General features: G+C 30.6%; 2 protein-coding genes across 2 annotated transcripts in view; one reads left to right on the forward strand and one right to left on the reverse strand.

Annotated features, from left to right (window-relative positions):
• Positions 1-23,278, forward strand: LOC142325534 (uncharacterized). The gene is made up of 2 exons (XM_075367403.1): positions 1-867; positions 22,263-23,278. Exon 1 carries the CDS (start codon positions 107-109, stop codon positions 845-847), a length of 741 nt encoding a protein of 246 aa, XP_075223518.1. The 5' UTR covers positions 1-106; the 3' UTR covers positions 848-867; positions 22,263-23,278.
• Positions 1-24,111, reverse strand: part of LOC142325532 (insulin-degrading enzyme-like) — an 86,821-nt gene that overhangs the window by 15,588 nt on the left and 47,122 nt on the right. Inside the window, 4 exon segments of the mRNA XM_075367398.1 lie at positions 2,993-3,103; positions 13,519-13,663; positions 17,914-18,023; positions 21,088-21,183. Of these exon segments, the coding sequence (XP_075223513.1) occupies positions 2,993-3,103; positions 13,519-13,663; positions 17,914-18,023; positions 21,088-21,183 (462 nt within the window).

Consider the following 24,111-nt stretch of genomic DNA (forward strand, 5'->3'; position numbering starts at 1 on the left):
ATATAACGTCACTATTATTATCAAATTCTTTATTTCTAAGTAATCTAGCTTTGGTTAATTTGGTTTACAAGTTTCATTCGTTTAGCTGTTAACTTTTAACATCAAAATGATAAAAATACAAATATTAACAGTGTTATTTTTTATTAGTGCTCAATTTTCAAGTGGCATGAGAGTAGCCGATTGGGGAGTTACAAGTGATATCAATCGTTTAAAATTTGTAACTAGAGATCTTTTTCAAGAAGCATTTAAGATTGTTTCTGATGATATATACACTTTACCAGATTTAAAACAAACATATGATCATACGTTGAAAAATAACAATGCAACTGTACAATTTCGAGCATATAATGGTAGATTCCACAACTTCATATTAGAATTAATTAATGAAAATGGTCAATTAAGAAGACTTATTTTACCAAAGAGTCCAGGTAAAAAACAACATGAAATGATTATATGTGGCGATTGTATACTACTACATACTGACAAAGTGAACTACCTTTACGAAGCATATTATGGTAAATATCATTCGCACGGAAGAATATACAGTGGACCAATGACATACTGGCTCAGTTTTCAAATGCCTATAATTAACAGTTACAATATCGGAACAAATCAAACAACTTGCAGTCCACAATTAGAACAAGTTACATTAGTGCTGGATTCAAATCACGATAGTGCAAAGATAGAAAATATGGGTGTACTAAACTTTCTTGCTGATAAATTAGACACGTGGCTAATACAACATTTAAATACAACAGTCGTATTTAATTTAAAAAATACACTTCTACATGCTATAAATATTGTATCGGAAAACCATTATATATGTGATGAATTTTTATCTGTTTAAAATACAAAAACATCATGTAAGTAAGTAAAAAATTTTGATTTTTAATGTAGATTTTACTTTTATAAAATACTAGATTCACAAGTGTTTTAGTATAATAAATTATTTTAATGAAAATATTAAAATATTTAAGATCTGCCTTTTATAAACCTATCTGACACTTATATCAAACGCTTATACTATGCTATAATTGTAAGTATTATTTGTGTTAAAACATTTTTATTTTACACAAACCAGTGCCAATATATTGGCAACTCGCTTCCTTTACTTTCATTTTTTATTGAATAGTTAGAATAATTAAAATGTGCAGAGTAGGGAAAATTAATTTCTAGGAATATAGATCATATAATTCACTTTTTCTAAAAAAAGAAAAAAAGTAGTTTCTTGCTCCAAAATTTTTCATTTTAATGTTAAACTAATATTATAAAAACCACCACTCACTCGCTCACTCACTCACTCATTTACTCATCACTCATAGGTGCAAGGTATTAAATGTAAAATCTTATAAAATAAGGATTTACTGATGACGAAATTTCAAATGCATTTATTGTTGCAAAAATGCAATTTTTTTATTGTTGCATTTATGGTTAATTGGATCTAGTACTAAAAATTCTGTCAGTAAAATGATGTGTGAACTGTCAAAATATTAAATTTCTCCGTAAATAAAATATTTATTAAAGGCTTTTATATCTTCCTACTTTATATTCAATAACTTGCACCTGTGATGATGAAAAAATGAGTAGTTTTTATATAAGGTATCTTAATAGCTAAGAGATAAACTTGTTTTATAATGCTATTGATTTCCTCGAGATATATACAGAAAGTAATTAATGAATTATTAAAAAATACACACCTTTTAACAGAATAGTTTTATTACATGGAAGAGCATAGTTTTAACTACTTTTCTACGTTATTTCCACCATTATTAAGGCATTTTTAATTCTTTATGTTTTTCATTCCTTCCTCAAAGAACAATACTGCCAGTGAAGATAACCACTTATTTCTATATAGCATTTTTCATGTTGACATCGTCATCGTAACTCTGTTCAATAAGGGAATGCATGAAATGGAGAAGCAAGTGGAGTCATCAGCACACAAGCATTGTTATGAAGCAATACAACCCCATGAGTAAGTATGTCTCTCCTCTTGTTTTGTAATCGATGATGCAGTTTTTTTTTAGAGTAACACGATAAAGCAAAGCATTTTTATAGGCTCATCTCTCAGCAAGAGACACTAACAAAACCCCTTTCTCATCAAAGAAAATATTGTACATGATTTTTCATATTGAAGTGATGGTTTGAACACAATATCTTTTACAGAGATGATGTGTGGCACCCATTCTACACTGTTTCACAAGTCTTGTCACCAGTTGCTATTTGCCTCAAAAAATTGTAATTTTTAAATCTGATAAGACTGAGCAAAGTCTTTATCACTTGGTTTTCTGAACTCATGTCAACATTTTCAGCACCCTTCAAGAGCAGAATTTGTGATTCATGTAAAAATGTAAATTTCATGAAAATCTATATAAACAGATTTTAAACTGTTGATTTTTAACATTGTTCATCCACTCGTGTAACCAAACCTGTATTCATGAAAGAGTGAAACCCACTCCTTTGCTTGTCATGCACATATAACTGCGTCCTCATTAAATTCTGCACCCACTTTCTTATTTCATTTCTCATACAATTTTCACCATAAACTTTAATTTTCTGATGGACAGCTTGTTTCACATTTTTGTATTAAAAGATGCAAAAATCAACAAATGAGTGTGAGATGATCAGAACTGTGATCGCAGTACTGTGGCAGTAGTAGAAGGAAACTATTACTTTTTGGATATGCTTCATATATAATACAATTAAATTATTACACAACAAATCCAATTAATTTTAAAAAGTCTGAATACAGTTAACTTTTTTTAACAGTACAATTCTGATCAACGGTAGTCAATGACAATGAAAAAGTCTGTAAAGGGTACAAAATACATAGCCATAAATAAGCTTGTACTTATTGTGAAGCAGTGTAATCTCAAAATAAAATATGGTAATATGACAACTCTTAATTAAACAAAAAAAAAAAAAAAATGTAAATACCAAACCAAACTTACAAATGATACAAAATAGATACAAAAGTTTTCTTCTATTTACTTACATTTTCTTTAAGAATTGCAAATCTCTTAGAATCTATTTTAAAGCTGGTCATTTTTTCTATTATTTTATCCAAAAGAACATGCTGCTTATCATTGTATCCTCCAACACCAAGCTAAAATATAAAACATTATATTCGTATGAAAAAAAATATAAAAATTGACATTCCATAAAAAAATACATAACATAAAATACAACTATTATAATTTTTTTTTTTAATTTGAAAGAAAAAACATACATTGAATTAAGATCTGGTTTGCTAAAACACCTCATGCAAAGCTTACAAGATGAAGTGATTAAGAAATATGCTGTTGCAGAACAATATACAGTTAAGATTAAAAAGCGACATCTTTACTTCTGCATAATGGCTGACTGGCTGTACCAACTGTAAGGTAAATCAATCATACCTCTCAGATATTTTATATCATACTGCATGAGAGCAATGAATTTTTTAAAACTTTTCATTCTGGCAAGAAATGTTGGAAACAAATGGATGATAATTACAAATACGGTTGAATTCAGTTACAACAAAATCATCAGGACCACTACTTGTTATAGGAAATTTTATAAAATTTATCAACAGGCCAAAACAGTAAAATTTTATTGCCCACTTTAAAAAATTTTGTCATTTTTGACTGCAATGCCTTTTTATTTAGTTGCACCATTTTAAATTAAATTTTGAATGGAATTAACATTTTGAAAAATATGTTTCAGAACGTCTTGTAACATAGTGAGATATGATGAATATTTGCTAGACATTTGTTTACATCATTTGTTTGAATCACAAGCTACTGTTGAAACAGATGAAGCAGAAAAAGCCGCCTTACATTCTTCACAATTTCTTTGTCGCTCATTTCACTCGCAATCCTGGAATGTCACTGATTTTGGAATAAGAGCTGAAGAATTCACTGCTGAATACCACAAGGCCCTCCCTTCATTTTCAGTGCTATTGCCTTAGAAGTCAAGGTTCATCAAGGCTGCTTAGGTGTAGTCAAATAGTTTTGATTTTATCTAACATTTCTTTAATGGTTGATTCTTTTGCCAACAACAAAGAATCTGAAATCAATTTTGCAAGCATGTTTGATGTTTATTTTTTCATTTGAAATTGGATCTAATTTTGATTTGTACTGGTCATCAAAGCTCATTTATTGGGAAAATAATTTCATGGTAGTGACTGAATGTTTTTAAAGCAGCAGATTTTCAAAGACTACTAATTACTAACGGTTTCTCATTGCTGATAAGTATTGCAGCAGAAAAATGCTGTGATACATTGCTTAAGACTTTTCCCTCCTTTACATTTCTCCTTTGACTGTTAAACTGAATGATGTGGATGGAAGCAACTGAAAAAATATACCCACTTCATCTGCATTAATAACATTCTTTGGATTATATAGCTTTATGATTTCTTTTATTACTCCACTTCTCCATTTGTTTACATTGAACACAGGAATGGCCATTTCCTCAATAAAAACCACTTTGCAAGCAATCCCAAATCTATCTTTAAATCAATTCAGCCATCCCAGACTGGCTTGAAATTCATCATAACCAAAACAGTTTTGGAAATTAAGCTTTTTCATAGATTATGTTTCCATTTATGGCCACGTTTTGAAACTAACCTCATCAACTCACATGTAAACAGCTTTGTACAAATCATGTAACGCCTAATTTTTTACGCATGTTTTTCTTTCAGGAGCTAAGGCCATGTTAGAAGATCAGTCTTCTATTTTTTGCGGTCTTTTAATATTGCTGATAAAATAGACGTAGGGGCTATTCTGAAATCTTTTACTAAATTTTTTCCTATCTGAATCAACATTCTTTTCTAATTTTTCTTTGACAGTAGACTGACTGTCTTTCATCTGATTTTTTCTCCATCTTTAATTTAAACTGAATTCTAATTACAATTAAAGTAAATTTTTACTTTACTTTAAATTTACTTTATTTTCATCAAAAGCAGTTTCACAGTTTTGAAAACCGCAACACAGATACCCAAAACAACAATACTGTACATTAAAACAACACAACGATACACAACAAAATAACTCATAGCTGCAAGCCAGTGTGATGTAAGATTTTGATCAACTAATCAAACTGTACATTAACTTCACAGTTCTAAACTTGTTGTAGGACCAGGAGATAAACCAATGACACAACCTGCTTCCAATTAACTCATTCACATTATAGCATTCCATAATTCAGAGATAATTTTTTTAAGAAAGAAAAAATTATTTACTTCCAAAAATCTGTTTCGTTATACCAAATTTTTTTGTTTGATTCATTTGTTAAAATGAGAGGTACTTACATATTAATGCCACAGCAGCTAGCTACAGCTGTTGTTTAGGTTATCAAAATAACCTAACTAAATATAACCTACGCTCGCTAACCTCTTACATATTAATGCCACCGCAGCTACAGCGCTTTATTTAAAAACAAAGTAGTCAATCGGATTCCGGTGGATTAACATTAATTGGATTTCAGTGTTATAACATTAAGGTTATATTATTAATATAAGTTGTATATATTATGCATATTTAATGTTAATTATAAGAGCTTAGCGAGCATAGGTTATATTTAGTTAGGTTATTTTGAAATACATAAGATTTGTCAGTACACAGAGTCAACATAACCTAAACAGCAGCTGTAGCTGCGGTGGCGTTAATACATAAGTACCAAATGAGATTTTTAACATGGTTGTATATGGCTAGCTAAACAAAAATTTTGAATACATTAGTTAAAACTATTACTTAAAACTGGATATTTCTGTTATACTGATATTTGATATAACAGCATTCAACCTGTACTAGATAAGAACTACCACTAGCAATAAAGTACATACATATATACAAGGTCCGATAAAAATAATGAGAATTTTAAAAGTAACAAAGATGTAGGAACTTCATATGGCTTGTGCAAACCATATGAAAGAACCATATCTTATTTCATAGGAAAATAATTGTTGCTAATGCTTTGATTGAATGATTCCTGAAAGAGGGCAGCAGATCTTTCAGTAGTTGTTAGGGGCATGAGTCAGAATGACTTAAACGGCCGTATCAACATCAATCAGTCCTCTGAGTACTGCGCAGCTGAAAGCAATGGAAAACTACAGCTGCTTTTTTTCCAAGAAAATGTGGCTCTCTGCATTTTCACATAGCAATAATGGAGGCGCCTTCCTTGGTAAAATATTTTGGAGGTAAACTAGTCCCCCGTTCGGATCTCCGGGTGGGGACTACTAAGGAAGGGGTAACCAGAAAATTAAAAAATAACATTCTACGAGTCAGAGCGTGGAATGTTAGAAGTTTAAAAAAGGTTGGTAGGCTAGAAAATTTAAAAAGGGAAATGGATAGGATAAATGTGGATGTAGTAGGAATTAGTGAGGTTCGGTGGGAAGAGGAAGGCGACTTTTGGTCAGGTGATTTTAGAATAATTAACTTAGCTTCAAATAATGGGCAGGCAGGAGTAGGTTTCATAATGAACAAGAAGATAGGGAAGAGAGTAGATTATTTCAAAACGCATAGTGATAGAATCATTGTAATAAGGATAAAATCAAAACCTAAACCGACAACGATTGTTAAGGTCTATATGCCTACAAGCGCCCATGATGATGATGAGCTAGAGTGTGTATACGAAGAGATTGATGAAGCAATTAAACACGTAAAAGGAGATGAAAATTTAATAATAGTTGGAGATTGGAATGCAAGCATTGGAAAAGGTAAGGAAGGAAATATAGTGGGTGAATACGGGCTGGGCAAAAGGAATGAAAGAGGGGACCGACTTATAGAGTTTTGCACAAAGTATAATTTAGTAATTGCCAACACCCAATTTAAAAATCATAATAGAAGAATATACACTTGGAAAAACCCAGGCGATACTGCAAGGTATCAGATAGATTATATCATCAACTCGTTGACTGCAAAACTTACCCTAGAGCAGACATTGATAGCGACCATAATTTGGTGATAATGAAATGTAGAAATGGGGTTTAAAAACCTGAAGAAAAGGTGTCAGATGAATCTGTGGAATTTAGAGAAGCTTGAGGAAGAGGAGGTAAAGAAGATTTTTGAGGACATCGCAAGAGGTCTGAGTAAAAAAGATAGGGTAGAATATGTAGAAGTAGAATGGGAGAATGTTAAAAAGGAAATTCTTAAATCAGCAGAAGCGAACTTAGGGGGAATAAAGAGAACAGGTAGAAAACCTTGGGTTTCAGACGATATATTGCAGCTGATTGATGAACGTAGAAAATATAAGAATGCTAGTGATGAAGAAAGTAAAAGGAACTATCGGCAATTAAGAAATGCTATAAACAGGAAGTGCAAACTGCCGAAAGAAGAGCGGATTAAAGAAAAGTGTTCAGAAGTGGAAAGAGAAATGAACATTGGTAAAATAGACGGAGCATACAGGAAAGTTAAAGAAAATTTTGGGGTACATAAATTAAAATCTAATAATGTGTTAAACAAAGATGGTACACCAATATATAATACAAAAGGTAAAGTCGATAGATGGGTGGAATATATTGAACTATACGGAGGAAAAAGAAGAGGAATTTGAGGAGGATGAAATGGGAGAAACAATACTAAATCTGAATTTAAGAGAGCATTAAAAGATTTAAATGGCAGAAAGGCTCCTGGAATAGACGGAATACCTGTAGAATTACTGTGCAGTGTAGGTGAGGAAGCGATTGATAGATTATACAAACTGGTGTGTAATATATATATATATTAATAGTTCAACCGTAAGTACAGAAAAATTGAAATAGGATGACTTTACCTTATTTCATTACATAACAGAAGCGCTTTTGCAAATTTTAATTGCATCATCAGCTGCATACAATCCATGACAACATACTGCCCATTCACTTATTAATATATTTTTTTTAAAAAATTTTGTAATTTTTAAATTAAATTTAATTTATCATATTTTAAAAATCATAAAAATTTAAAACCTTTTATTTAAATAAAAATATGTAAAAGTTATACACACCAAACAAGAGATAAAATCGTAAAATATAAAAATCAATTAAAATTAAGGAAGTCAAAATTAAAATGTAAAAATTAAAATTTTTAAATTAAAAGCAGAAACTTAAGCAAGGAAAAATCATGTGCTAGCCATTTCACTGATTTTACTAAACACTACTACCTAAACAGATATGGTACTATCAAACTGCAGCCTTTATAATACAGTCATCCTCATATTCTGTCTGAAGGTTGATCATATTAAATTTATTCTTATGTTTACCTTTCTAAAATGTCAAAACCCTTACCAATATAAATATGGTCAACAATCATTACGTATGATTTTATAAATACCACTCAAATTGTATACATCTGGTATGCAGGTTTTAACTTATCATAAAATATTGTAATGTGTTTGACTACTTTCAATATAGACATATTTTAAATATACATACATATCCATTTTTTATGAGTTATTTATTGGTATTAAATTTGTTATTTTTAATTTTAATTTTCACCATTTTTTTATTATAAATATTATCTACCAACCTACTATCATAACCATTATATGATATACCATTATATTTTAGTAAAACTAAAGTAATTTTGTTTGCATAAGTTCCTTGTAATAACAATGATGTTTTCAATAAATAAGGGATCTTCATGATTTTCTACTAATTTTTTCTTTAATATATTAATAGTTACTTCTAGGTATGCTAGGATACATATTGCAGATATCATAACTTACCCTCCTAGTTTCATAATTTACATTTAAGACCTTTAGTTTAACCAACTTTTATCCAATTTTTATATTATATTTATTCTCTAACTTTATTTTCCTTCTGAGATAAAATAATCTATTATTTTAGATATAATATAAGAAGGAGCAGTTTTAAAATTAATTAAAGGACGCATAGGCATACCCTGTTTGTGTAACTTTAGTTAACCAGTAAATATATAGGTGCACTCAGTTCAAAGGGTACAATCTAAATTAAATTATTTTTATAATTAAAAATTTAACGAAATTCTATTATTAAACTTTTAGTAATCCTAAAAAAATGTTTAGTAGGGTCATTTATATCTTAATATATTGTTTCATTAAATTTATATAAGTTTATTAAATTATTATAAGTAACATATGCAAACAAAATTAGTTTAGTTTTTATAAATATTACACCCAAGAAAGTACGCTACCAATGGGTTTTCTGTTGTCATCCCTATTGTCTGAGATTTATTTACAGGAGTTTGAAGGTAAAATAGGTTAGGGGATAACACATACACATGATATTTTAATGTGGACTAGATAAGTTTATATTGTGATCATCCAATCATCATCATCATCATCATCTGGATTGATCATCATCAATCCAGTGATAAATGACAAACGTTTAATAATCTTGAATAAATTGATCTCATACTCTAGTGAAGTGAAATTTATGTTTGAAATTGATAACAATAGAAAAATAAATTTAGGTCTTAATATTGAATTTAGTAAAAACAATCAATGTATAATTTCAATATATAGGAAAGCCAACATCTAACAAAACCACTATACATACATAAGATTAGTACTTATACAAATATGGTAAATAGAATAATTAATTGTACAAAAAATAACATTAAATAAAAGTGAATTAAAGAATTATTATAAACAGATTGCTATATATAATGGCTATAATAGTAGATTAGTAGATAATATTTATAATAAATGGGAAAAATGAAAATTATAAATAACACCAATTTAAATTAATTAATTTAATTTAATAAATAACGTATCATATGTAATGATTGTGACCATATTTATATTGGTAAGACCACTAGATCCTTTAAAACCAGATTCATGGAACATTTTAGAAGTTAATCATTTGATTAAAAATAAACACACTATCAGATATTCAAACTTAAAAATATTAGAAATTAAAAAAAATGTGAATTGGATAGGAATAAGGGTTTTGACATTTAAGAATGCTATTATATACATAAACATAAGAATAAATTTATTATTATCAACCTTCAGGCAGAAAACAAGGATGACTGTATCATAAAGGCTGCAGTAGGATAGTGCCATTACCTGTTTATAATAAGTGTTGAATAGTTGATTTTTCAACATGGTTAGTAAAGTAAAATCAGTGAAATGGCTAGCACATGACTTTGCTATACTTAAGTTTGTTTTTTATTTTAAAAGTTTTAATTTTTAATTATTTAATTTTTATATTTTGTTTTAATTACATTTTTCCATTTTAGTTAATTTTAATTAATTGATCTTAATTTTAAACAATCTTTTATATTTTTAAAATTTTTATATCTTATGTTTTTATCTCTTTGGGTTTATAATTAAAAATTTTTAATTTAAATAAAAGGTTTTAAATTTTTGTATGATTTTTAAAGTATGATATATATAATGTATGCAGGTGATGATGAAATTCAAATTCAAATTTGCAAAAGCGCTTCTGTTATGTAATGAAATAATATAAGTCATCCTATTTCAATTGTTCTGTACTTGGGTTGATCATTAAATATAAATTGATTTGTATTGGTACAGAGTATTGCTTTTAAAAAAAGCACACACACACAGAAAGAGAGAGAAAGAAATATAACAGTTGTGTGATTTTTTCTGGGTCCGATCGGTCGCAAAATAAAAACCTGCGCAAAAATCTGATGAACGTTTGTGCATATAAGTTGCACAGCGTCACTAGTATGGCCTTCAATCATGCTGTGTTATGTTTAGTTCTGAACACGCAGCTAGCACGTAAACATGTCTAGCCAAGTGTGAAGTGCATGCGGTGGTAATTCGATTTCTTCAGGTTGAGGGGTGTAATGCAGCTGAAATTCATAGACAAATAAGTAATGTGTGAAACTTCAATGAGTGACAGCAAAGTGCAACAATGGTGCAAGAACTTTAAAGCAGGACGTACAGATGTTCATGTTGCACGCGGTCAGGGAAGGAAGCGAGTGTCAACCGATGATCTCTATGAGCGAGTGGATGAGAAAATCGTCAGTTCACAATTGAGCGATTCATTTCCTGAAATTTCAAGGTAAGCTCTCTACACCATTGTGAGTAAGAGACTTCAGTACCGCAAACTGTGTGCGAGATGGGTTCCCAAGATGCTGTCCGACCATCATAAAACAATGAGAATAGACGCTTCCCTAACGTTTCTCCAGCACTACCACAATGAAGGAGAAGATTTTTTGAACAAAATTGTAACAGGGGACGAGACATGGGTCCATTTTGAAACTGAAGAAACAAAAACAATCCAAACAGTGGATGCATTCTCATTCTCCCAGTAAATCAAAGAATTTCAAGCGAACCTTCTCTCAAACAGAAAGTACATTGGCTAATGTGTTCTGGGACCAGAATGGAGTTCTCTTGGTGGAATTCATGAATGTGGCACCTACCATCACTGCAGCCTCATACTGCGTGACTCCTACGTCTACGAAGGGCAATTCAGAATAAGCGGAGAGGACTGTTGTCATCAGGCATTGTCTTTCTCCATGACAATGCTCGGCTGCATACTGCAGCTGTAACAAAGAAGCTCCTGCAGCATTTTCATTGGGAAGTGTTTGATCACCTACCATACAGCCACCAGGACTTTGCTCTATCCAATTTTCACCTCTTTGCTCATATGTAACGCTGGCTAGGAGGACAACATTTTGGCGCAGACATCGAGCTGCAGACCAGCGTAGAAAACATGGCTGAAAACACAGGCGGCTTCATTCTACGACAAGGATATTGGAAAGTTGGTACCACACTACGACAAATGTCTAAATTGGAGTGGTGACTATGTAGAGAAATAGCGTAATTTTGATCTTTGATTTGCTCATTTGACATTTTTTCAGTCGAAGAGATGACGCCGTGTGCCACTCTTCGCTTTGCCGCTGTTTCAGGATCGTACTCAAATATCCAGGATTCATCACCTGTGATCACACGATTGAAGAATTCTTGGTCATTGTCAATCCTCTCAAGAAGATCGATGCACACGTTTCTTCGATTGTCCTTCTGCTCCGTTGTGAGGTTTTTTGGCACCAATTTCGCACAAACCTTTCGCATGTCCAAATCGTTTGTCAAAATTTGATGTACAGTGAAAGTGTTTAAATTTAACCATTCACACTTCATCCTTATTGTTAACCAATGGTCTGATCTCATAAGAATCCTCACACAAGTTGAAGGTCTCCCTGAGCGAGATTGATCTTCAACGTGATCTCTGCCTTCCAAAAATGATTTGTGCCAGTGGAAAACTTGTGCTCTTGATAAGCAATGTTCCCCATAGGCCTATTTCAACTTTTTTTCAAAGGCCACACTTGCGGATTCCCCAAGTTTAACACAAAATTTGATTGCACAACATTGCTCTAAATTCTGATGCTCCAATTTCATTAACACAACAAAAACACAACTTCACTGACAAAAATAATTTGTTGGCTGAATGGAGTTGAAACTCATACTGAGCATGTGTAAGGGATGAAATAAACCGATCTAGCACAGACTGGTAGACACAGCATTGCCAGATCGCTACCAATCTCATTACTTTTCTCACACACCTCGTGTGTGTGTGTATATATTAAATTCTATTAAAATCACCTAGTAAAAAATATTGAGATCTTATCTTACATTAATGTTTCATGAAAATACTTTCGAAGGATTCTAGATCCTCAATCATGATTGAAATAATTCTGTCATTGCTGTAGGACCTGAGAGGTGTTCTGTTAAGACTTCAAAATAAGTGAATGGTGCAAAGACTAGAGGACCTGAGAAGCATTCTGTGAAGAATTCAATAGCTTGAGAGCAAAGGGGTGATTGACAATCTCCTTGCAGAGCCGCTGTTCATCCATGCTTGTGAGAATGGGTGGCGGTGATGAAGCACAGGGACTCCAGTCCCAGTGAGCTCGAAGGGTGCCTTCGAGCTCACTGGGGGTGAGCAAGTGAGCTCAAGCTTTCGGGCTGGGGGTGCCCCAGTGCCTTCAAGCATTGTCAAAAGCTATGCCTTTAGAACATAGCTATATTTATTTTTCAATTTGGTCACAATGAATCTAAATGGATTTGACCAGCCTAGGAATGACTTTCTCAGTTCCAGTTACACAGAAATCTCCTGCCTTCTCTCTAAAAAATGTCATCAGTCACTTGGTCTGAATATGGAATAGATAAGGATGCAAAACTTCCCACTAAAAATAACATGTACTTCACTGTTTTTGTAGCACAAATATATATTTTTCCTTTGATCACTTTCTTCACTCTGAACCTCACTTTTAACCCATTCTTTATAATTTTGCTCATCGTAACATTTTTGGCATAAATAAAAACAAGCTAGATTGAATATCAGTAACAGGCTTATCCTTATTGAATGACTAACTACACACAACCTTTTTATACATTAATAAAACCATTGGAATTGCCATGATAAACATTACAACTACACTGACATGATTTCTACAAAAATTCCTCTAACAGTTTTATTAGTATTTTATTTAAAAAAAAAAATGTAGCACTGATAGTGCTAACTTACAAGCTTTATACTTGTTAACAATGTTACCTAAATATATATGAAATTACAACTACTCATAACTCATAGTAATTTACAATTATTCATACCTCCATGCCATACTTTGTGCTGCTTAATTCCCATTTTAAACCAGCTAACTCAGCAGCATATGCAAATTCAGTAAGTGCATCTTTGAAAAGTGTAACAAACATATATGCCATGTTGCAACTAGAAGGATCCAAATATGCCAACGGGCTAAATAACAATATAAACAAAGAAAAAAAATAATTTTTAGAAAACTTAAAAAAATATTCAAACATATTTCTTTAACAGCAATAAAAATTTTGTAAATTTGGTACTGCATTTTAATAGAATATACCAAACATTTTCAACACTGTAAAAGATACTTAAACCAAACAGCATATTTAAGTAAAATTATATAATCTTTTCCATTAAGTGGCAGCATATGTATTTTGTTAGGAATAGTATAAACATGCCTCTGAATAAACTAGAGTGATATCACTGTTTCATATTGCTGGCAATACCACAGTAACTGGCTGCCATGACTGTGATGCCAGATTATTTAGTATTAGATTGATTATAATGTTATTGTTTACTTTAATTTTTTAAATTAGTATTTAAGCTTTAAAAATAAACACTATATACACCAATAATCAACATATAATATAAAAAAATACACATGCATAAAAGAAATATAAAAAAATAAAAGAGGAACTAAGAATATTATAGGCCTATATAATACAGAAGAATAATAATATAGAATACAATATGAAGGTAATTCATTCAGTTGTCAAACTGTGCAGTACAATGAAGAATTTTTTAAATAAATCTTTATTTTGACACTGTTGTTGCCACATATATTCAACAAGTACGAATCTATCAACAATCCAACATTTCTTGTTCCAGTTTTTGTTGGCCTTTGCCCTCATACAGTGAGTATGGGGGCTTGGGTTTTCGGGTCAACAAAATGTATGATTCACCATTTGGTGTATATAAGAGCACTATATGCTGCACATTTATCTGACAAAACCAGTAGTCCCAGGTGCAATGTATTATCAGATGATTGGTAAAGTTTCTGCAGATTTGTCTGGCATTACTACAAGAAAATCTCGTTTCACAGCAAACTCCACCCAACATCCATTGTTGAGGCAATACTCTTCTTACTCCTCTATTATACTTTCTCTTAGTGAAACAAGTTTCGTTAATTTTGAGGTGCATATTAGGTCCACCAATAACTACTGATTATTTAGAGTAAATTGTCTTTCCACAACTTGCGCATATAACAATTCCAATCAACGCATGTGTAAAGAATTTGACAAGTGAATTCTAAATGAATAAAAACAGTTTGAAAATCTAACCATGATTTTGAACCACATTCCATGTCTCCATGTCTAGTTTAGTCATCTTTTTCTGGAATAAACCCAAAGCTCATTACTTCCAAGTGTATGATTTTATTTCGTGCCAATCAGCACTTTAAGCTTATACTGTGTAGAACATCTTCATTTTGCACGAACTGAATAACTGTTTTGTTATTGTAAATGTGACCCGGTAAATTGGAATAAATTCATTTCAGAAAATAAAAACTTTGTTTTTATAAAAATAAAGACAACAATGAATGAAGGCTTCAACTTATATAAATGATTTCTGAGGAATGGAATATTGTATACGCTCTTCACTTTTAAAGAGCTATCCTTTGTTGCAAACAAACCACTGGGCATAATATACTGCCCAAGTATGCATACACATTATATGTTTTGATGTTTATATTTTTTGATTTATGATTTAATTTGTTTGATGTTTTCATTTGGCATAGACTTAATTGAGCTATTTACCACAGCATGTATACTTCAAGTTATCACAGTTTTATAATATCACAATCGACTATAAAATAAATACTAGTCAACAAATTGAGTCACCTGGTACATACTACATTAACACAATCTCATACGCTACAGTAAAATCTCACTAGTACAAAACAACAGCTAGGATAACTCTTTCACTAAGCACTGTATTAATAATTATGGCGCAGTGGCAGCAGTAATGATGCACCATGTGGCTGGCTGCTGTGATGTCATTCCATCCCATACAGAGGCGCATCCCAACAAAATGCAAATGCTGCCTCTTAAGGGAAAACCCCCAAATAGTGAACATTAGTCAAGCCAAAAATACGACCACCATGTGGAAGGTCTAAGAAAGCAGTCAACACCATAGGTTTACATCTTTGAAAAATGTGAAATATAGTTAAGTATAACAAAACTTCATAACTCTGCCAATCAATAAGACACTAATTCGACTTCAAGATTCAAATAATAAGCTTAATTCTTATTATTTTACAATAACAGAATACTGAATATTAAAGTATGAATTCATACATATTATCACGTGTTTGTGGCTTCATCAAGATACTGAGAGATTAACAATTAGAAATGTTTAAATAATTAGAATTCATTAGTCTTAAGACCATAAAAATAAAATAAGACAAATCAATAATAACAATGTCAATAAGAATAATCAACAACAATGACAACAAACAATAATAATAAATGCCAATAATAATAATAATAATAAACCATGATTACCAACAAACTATAATTTCAAGTAATTTTTATAACTGAACTACAATAACAGAATTTATATAAAAACCAGAATTCAGTAGAGTATTGACAAAAGACATTATAATGACCACTAATAATTACACCTTTAACTGGTATTTGTATTACTACAAAGATAATGTTCTTTCACTGCAAATATCTTTCCTGTTCACAAATTAAATACCCTATAATCTATGAATTATCACTTTCTTTAACTATCAGTCAGAAACTCACTGCACAAATTCCTGTAGTTATCCACTGTCTACACTAGCATGCTTGTGACGTCACATGGAACACCTAAGTTTATATGAACTAAAATACTTACTTCACCAATTTGCTTAAACTGGCCATAACTCGTCTTTCCTGGAGTATTTATACTCGAATCATCTTTACCTGCAGAACTAGACCCAAGCTGAAGCACGAGAATAATCATCAAGAGTCCTTACAGTTTCGCATGAATTCCTACTCTGGTCCAGTAATTCTTCTCACAGAACATCAGTTGTAGGTGTGTCAAACATACCTGTTAGCCTTTTCAGTCCCCTTCTGGAATCCTTTATTATTTTATAATACTTTCTTCTTAATTGGCATGAATCCATTACTTAGGTCTGTAATACTGGTCTTGTTAAAATATTTATTATTCAGTCAATTTCAACACAAATAATATATGAATCAAATTGCATTACCCAAGTTCAATTCAATATTAAGAAACTTGAAAATTAACTGAGCAATTTTATTTGTATTAAGTATTACATTGTAACTTATGCTATCAACACAACATTCGTAGATGTTTGTCTGTTACTATGTTTCAAGAAATGAACATACAAAATAAGTTTTAGTATCTAAGAAATCTGTTCTGTTGAGAATTTTTCTGTGTTTCTCATGTTTCTTATGCAACAAGAAACAAAAGAATGAGAATGCCTCCACATAAATGTGAATAAAGACATGAATAAGATATACAAGCAGATTACAGTAAAATTAATTTTTATAAATTTATTCTCTTTTCTACTGCACTACATTCTTAGTACTACACTCAGTGACTGGGATTGTATGTCATTATACGTCTGTTGTTTATAGTTGCCCACAGATGCAGAAGGCCCATTATTCTATTTAAGGATTAGGTATACTCATTGCCATTTACTAGTGGAATCTTGGGGCAGAACTGAGAAGCAATTGTTAAAAATATTCTGGTCAACTAAGTTGTAAACACTGTCAACCATTCATCACACACCATACCCAACACTTTCCATAAATTAAATGTCAACCAATTAAATTCAATTTTATTTCTCTTTATAAATACAAACACACAAAATTAGAATAAAAATTTGCATTAAAAGTTAAAAATAAAAAAATAAAATTAATAATAAAAATAAAATAAAGATGTGCTCATAAAAATACATAGCACATATAATAAAATAGCCGATAGATACATCACAAGTCGATACAGTATTATTAGTAATAATTCACAGTAAACAATATCTAATGATAAAAAAGCACTTAAGAGTCTCTTAATGATGCTATTCGATACAATCCATTTAATCATATCATTAATGATTTTTTTAAAGAATACCATAAATGAAATGATTAGATATGAAATTTATTAACTTACTAGAAAATATAAAATAATTAGAGATATGTTGTACAATTTATTTGAATCTGAAACCACAATTTTGTAGAAGTGTATATAGATTAGTTTTATAGGTCTACATTTAGAAAAAAAAATTACATCAAAACAATTGCGGAATAGGAGAGACATTAAAGGAAATCCTATGGCACACTAATTATTTAACAAACTGGAAAAAAAAATCTGAAGCAGTACAATAGAACTTCCTCCCGTAATTTACAAAAATATTAAAGATCTACAATGGATCTGTTATCTATTAAGACAAAACTTACCTGACAAACTCAAATTTTAAATTACATTTTGGCAGTAAATATTCATCATCTTGTTTGAACCAAATTCTGAAAAATGGTGTTTCCTGGATGATAACTGGATGAGGAGATGCCTGAAATATTAGTACAATACAACAGAGTTAAATAACAGTGATAATTTTATAAATAAATAGTAGATAAAACATTTAAATTATTAATTTATTTAAATTAAATTTTTGTGGTCCATATTTCCTCTGTACATAAATTCTAGCTAATTACTAACTTATTCAGCCACTCCATAAGTAAAGAAATAAAGAACACTCTTGCCTTACTTTTTTCCATCAAAGCGCTTTCAGGCTTAAGCCAATCTTCAGTAATGCTTTTTTTTAAATTCTTTTTTCTTTTCACATTTACTTTTTTTTATAGAAAAATATGTTGGGTAAAGTTAACAAAAACAAAAGAACACACAGGTCGTATTTGCCAAAAGAAATTGGACTTTAATTAGAAAGAAAACAACTGAACTTATGTTAAATTATAACCTTAAAAAATAAAAATAATTATGAAACTAACATAACCTTAATGATACTTAATAAATATCAGCTGAATCAACATATGAATAATGATATTAAATGAGAAAATACATGAATATACATTTTTCAAATACATATTTTGAAAATCTACAATTTAAACAAAGCCTGAAAACAAGAGAACATAAACAACTTATTTACAATTATAAACTTAGAAAAAACATAACATCAATAAACATAGTATGACTGGAAAACTATTGCATTACTGACATACGCTGTAATATTGAAAAAATTAGCAATGATCAAATGTCATTAACTTAGAAAAATAAATTACAGTAAATCTTAATTGGCACTGGCCTTTTCTAATTTATGAACATCATCAAACACTTAGCATTAAATAATTAAAACTAGCAATTCTAGTTTAGTGTAAAAAAAGGCCACAATAATATTCTAGTAAAAAAAAGTTAATTACAATAATCAAATTGAAATAAATAAACATATAAGTAGAGTTCATATTAGTAAACAAGCTTTCTTGAAAATATAAAATTACAAAAGTCCTAAAACATAACTGCACATCAGGAGTAATTTGCATTAAGTTAATTTAAGAGAAGTAATATGAATACAGTTCATGAGTAGAAAAAGAAATAATCTCGGCAATTAACAAGTTACAAGATTAAATTATAGAGTTAATTACAATAACAACAAATTGTAATAAACACGTAAAATAGGTTGCAGCTGAACAATGACACAACTTTATATAAGTCATCTGTCGTGACTGCACTTAAGTGAATAAATGGTTTTTAAACTAAAATTGAAAGTGAAATGCATAAGGTACAATGAACTGAACTGAATGTTCCACAAAAATTTTAATGATAAAATAACTGTTTAACGTAATAAATAATGAAAATTGAACTTGCCTGTAGCACACAAATATTAGCAAGAGACGAACTCGTGAATGAAGGTAAATGAATACATACAGTAATCCTGGGCGTAGTCCGCAGTGGTGTATCAGGAATGCAGGGGTGAGACGTGGTTTAGAGGTTGAGCAGGACGTGGCGTCTCAAAAATGTAGCACGAGTTTGGAGAGATTCTGCTTCGATGAAAATGTAATCAGCAGCTCGAGAAGATTCAGCATCGATAGAATTGGCAGTATGTAGTGATTGAAACACTTTCCACAGAGACGTAATATAGTGAATTTGAAGAATAACTTAAAGAAACGAGGCAAAACAAAAACAGAGATCGATGAAATCACGAAACACTGGCGGAGTAGAACTAGAGAAAATTTTGACAGAAATACCGCAACGTTTATAAGAGTATGAAGAGGACGAAGTATTAACATTATAAGAGAGAGAGAGAACATTGAAGCCTGGTCCTCCACTGGAGGACCAGGATCCGCACAACATGAAAGTCAGGACTAGAATGACCAAAGCTGGCATGGTGAGAATTAGGGGAAGTGAACAAAGCAATGGACAGAAGAGTGTGTGTGTGTGTTGACAACAAGAGTAGTGTCTAAGTGTTAGTATGAGAACGATTAGAGAAAACGTGTGGTATTCAGGAACGAAGACATAACAAAAATAATTTACAAGCAAGCAGACCACTAAAGAATTATGTAAGACAGATAAACTGGAGACAGAGAAATTGATATCGAAAACAAACCCAAACAACCTATTTTAAAATGCACGTATGCCTTACAAAAATGCAAAATAAAATTACCAAGCCTGTAAACTACAAGACTCGACCATAACCTTGAATTCATTGGAATAAAAACAACTTTACGCGTTGGCGTAAACAAAATACTTAAAAATTTCCTTAGCATTTATCTAATATTAGTGCAGTACTGTCCTCTAAAAAATAAAAATAACATTTTTAAAAAACATTACAGAAAGTGCTTTGATGGAAAGAGAAAAATTATGTGTTCTTTATTTCTGTACTTGTGGAGTGGCTGAATGTTTATTTTCGCAATTAGCTTAATTATACAAATATGTCAAAAAAATGATACTGACACAAAATGCTTATTGGCTGTACTCCACCAAAAAACATTCAACCAACAAAAACATATTTTTAACATTTAAATAGATGTTTTTTTTAAATGTTACAAATAATTAATTATATTCTTCTGCCAGAATACAGTTTGCTGTACTATTTCAATTCAATATTCCAATTCTATTTCAATTCCAGGTCTGGAAGTAAAAATTACAAAAATTTTGAAAAAATACAAGAAAATTACTTACAACAAACACATAAGTACTTTTTTCTTTCTTTTTCATTATTTACTTAAAAAGCATCATTCTACATTTATTACTTTAAAATCCAATTTTTTATTCTATTCTTCAGTTATGTGGATTTGAATAATTTTGGATTTTCTGATAATTTAATAAATTATTGTGAAAAGTATGGATGCAGGACTGGAATTAAGAGTCAATCACAGACCATGATAACATTCAATGGATTAAGTCCATGTAGAAGTAACACCCTGGAAAATAAATGTGAGGATAAGTGGTATCTTTAAAGGGAAAGAAGTCTGTCTGGAGGCAGACATGTACTGCAGATGACCTACCTGACACAGGATATCCTAGAATAGGGAGAACAGTTGAATTTATTTATTTAATAATTTATACTGATTAAAACTCACTAATATTTTTTAATATTAACAAAAAATTATTATACTCACATTTTCTTCACGTGTTGCCAAATCAAAATTAGTTGGTATAAATTCATTCTTATCAGGTAGACGAAGATCACTACATATTTTATCTGAATTCCAAGCCTGAAATAAAAAATTACAGATAAAAAAAAATTATTTAAAAATGTCCCTACTATTTGTGGTTCTGAATTTATATTATGCTGCAATAACCATACCATAGGTGTTTTTCTATTGCAAAACATTCCAATGTGCAATGAAAAAAAGATAGCTAAAATTAATGCAGTCAGTTTAGATAATATTTCTCTGAATAATATTTTGCCAATAATTAATTTGAGCATTAACTTATATCAATTGGATCTATATAATCCATACATATTTGTACATAAATTATAATATATAATAATAGAAGTAGTTTATAAAAAATACCATTTCTGCAAGCTAAAACAGGACATTTCCCCTTTATCATGATCCACATTTATTATCGTATTTTGTTTTGATATTTTGCATAATTCTGTCTTACCGATCTAATTTGGCCATGTTAAAAATATTTCTTTAAATATTGACTGGCAGTATAAAAGTAATTAACCTTCCCTACAATCCTTTCTCTTGTACTTTAATCATAGTTTCTTAACATGTTCATCTCACTTTTATGTAGCCAATAATTATCTAAATATATTAAGGATATTTTCTTAATTCTTTACTTACATCTACAGCATCTTAGTATCTTTAGCTCTTTTGGCCTTTTTTAATTTAACATTTCTATAACCTTTCGTACTCTGCACTCTTCTTTTCATTTTATTTCAGGTTCATGTTCATATCCATGTCTCAATTCTAAGCTAGAACTGATTCAAGGGTATACTGAGCCTGATAACTTTTATAAAATACATTACTTGGGTTTCTTATTTTAACTAAAGTATACAATTGTAAAATGTTCACAAACACAGATCTGAACATCTCTAGTTACAACTATAAAAAGATTTTTCTCAAATTTATTCTAAACCTAAGGGATACAACAAATGGGCAAAACTTAGACAATTGGCAATGGCAAAACACAGCAGATCTCAATGATTTGACCAATTAAAAAAAAAAAAATGAGGGTAAGTGAATTATCCACAATTTATTATATTTTTGTTTATGTTGGTAGTACTGTCATGTTGCGTAGATGACGCATGCGTGGTTTAATTTTTGTTACGTCTGTGCAGGTTTGATGCTGCTAGATTAGTTCCATCACTGCCCTGCTATTAACCATGGCTGTTTGCACCAAAGAAGAGCAACGTTCAGTGATCAGTTTTTTGTGGTCGAAAGGTGTATTAGGGGCTGAAATTCATCAAAGACTTTCGGTAAGTATGGGAACAGTGTGTTGCTGCAATGGAGTGTCTACGAATGGATTGAAAAATTCAAAAATGGTTGCACAAGTGTTACGCACGACCAGACAACCATTTACCGCCACAAATGAGGAAAACATTGACCGTGCACATGGCTTTCTTAGACAGACTTGTAACTATTGATGAAATGGCACATTGTCTGCAAATTATTCATGGTTCTGCCTACTAAATCATCCACTTTGGTTTCATAAAGTCTGTGCAAGTCGGGTCCCAAAACAACTCCTGTGATGATTCTGTGACAGAATCATCACAGGTGATGAAACATGGATCCATCATTATAAGCCAGAGAGTAAATGGCAACATCCAAATTTGCCCTGCAAAAAATGTTCAAGACCTTTCCATCCGCAGCAAAACTGATGCTTACGGTTTTTCAGGACTCACAAGGCCCAGTACTGGAACATTATGAGGAAAGGGGCATGACAATAAACAGTGTGCGTTACAGTGAGATGCTTACTGCCAAGCTGAAGCCTGCAATTCAAAGCAAACGCTGAGGACTGCTGTCGAAAGGTGTTTTGTTGTGGCACGACAATGTCCATCCACATACTGCTACCCACACTGCTGAAACGCTCAAGAAACTCAATTATGAAGTACTGGCTCATCCTCCATATAGTCCTGATCTTGTCCCTTCTGACTACACTTGTTTGGTCCACTCAAAGAGGCATTAAGGAACCATCGATTTACCTCTGACAAAACAGTGAAAAAAGTGGTGCATTCCTGGCTCACAGCCAGAAAACCTTCTTTTATGAGGGCATCAGGAAGCTTGTGCAACGATGGACCAAGTGCATTGAAATGCAACGAGACTATGTTGAAAAATGATATACATGTTAAGTTTCCTATTTGTATTGCAATAAAATTTATACATTGTGGATAATAATTGATTTACCCTCGTATATAAAATTTAATTTCAAGTAAATTAAAATTGGAAGCAGTTATAGTGAATAAAAAATAAAATTACAAAATTTCTACTTTTACAGAAAACAAAAAAAAATTTTTTAAATAGAAATGACATTATAAATTCTAAATTTAACCTAAATTATCATCAACAATGCCTAAATTATTTCATGTGTTCAAGACACTGTTCATTCACTGTGTCAAGGGGAACATAAAAAATTGTCATGAAATATTAATCAGGAACACTGTTTTGTAATATTTTTAAAGTTAAATTAGGCTTCTAAATAAAACCATTTAAATAAAAAAAAATTTGCTATTAACATCTATAAAACATTACTGACAAACTATTATATTGAGAATAAATTTAAGAACATTTCTTTAGTCACAACTAAAAAAAAAGCAATTTACAAACCTATGTTTTTTGTGAAATCTTTAATTTTTACCTACAGGTTTTGTTCACTTCTAATTGTAAATAATGTATATATATATATATATATATATATATATATATATATATATATATATATATATATATATATATATATATATATATATATATATATATATATATTTCTAAACACCATATATGAACATTTTTCTACTTCATATACTGTTGAAATCTAATAATACAAAAATTGGCATAAATAAAATCGAAATTAACACAATTTATGCAAGAACCTTAGTTTTTTTTTCACATAAAACACAATCATGTACAACTGTTGTAAAAAAATGTAAATTTTAAGCAAACCTTTTTAAATGACTATATAATATAATA

The sequence above is a fragment of the Lycorma delicatula genome, chromosome 5 (genome assembly GCF_047948215.1).
Source record: "Lycorma delicatula isolate Av1 chromosome 5, ASM4794821v1, whole genome shotgun sequence".
Classification (NCBI taxonomy): Eukaryota; Metazoa; Arthropoda; class Insecta; order Hemiptera; family Fulgoridae; genus Lycorma; species Lycorma delicatula.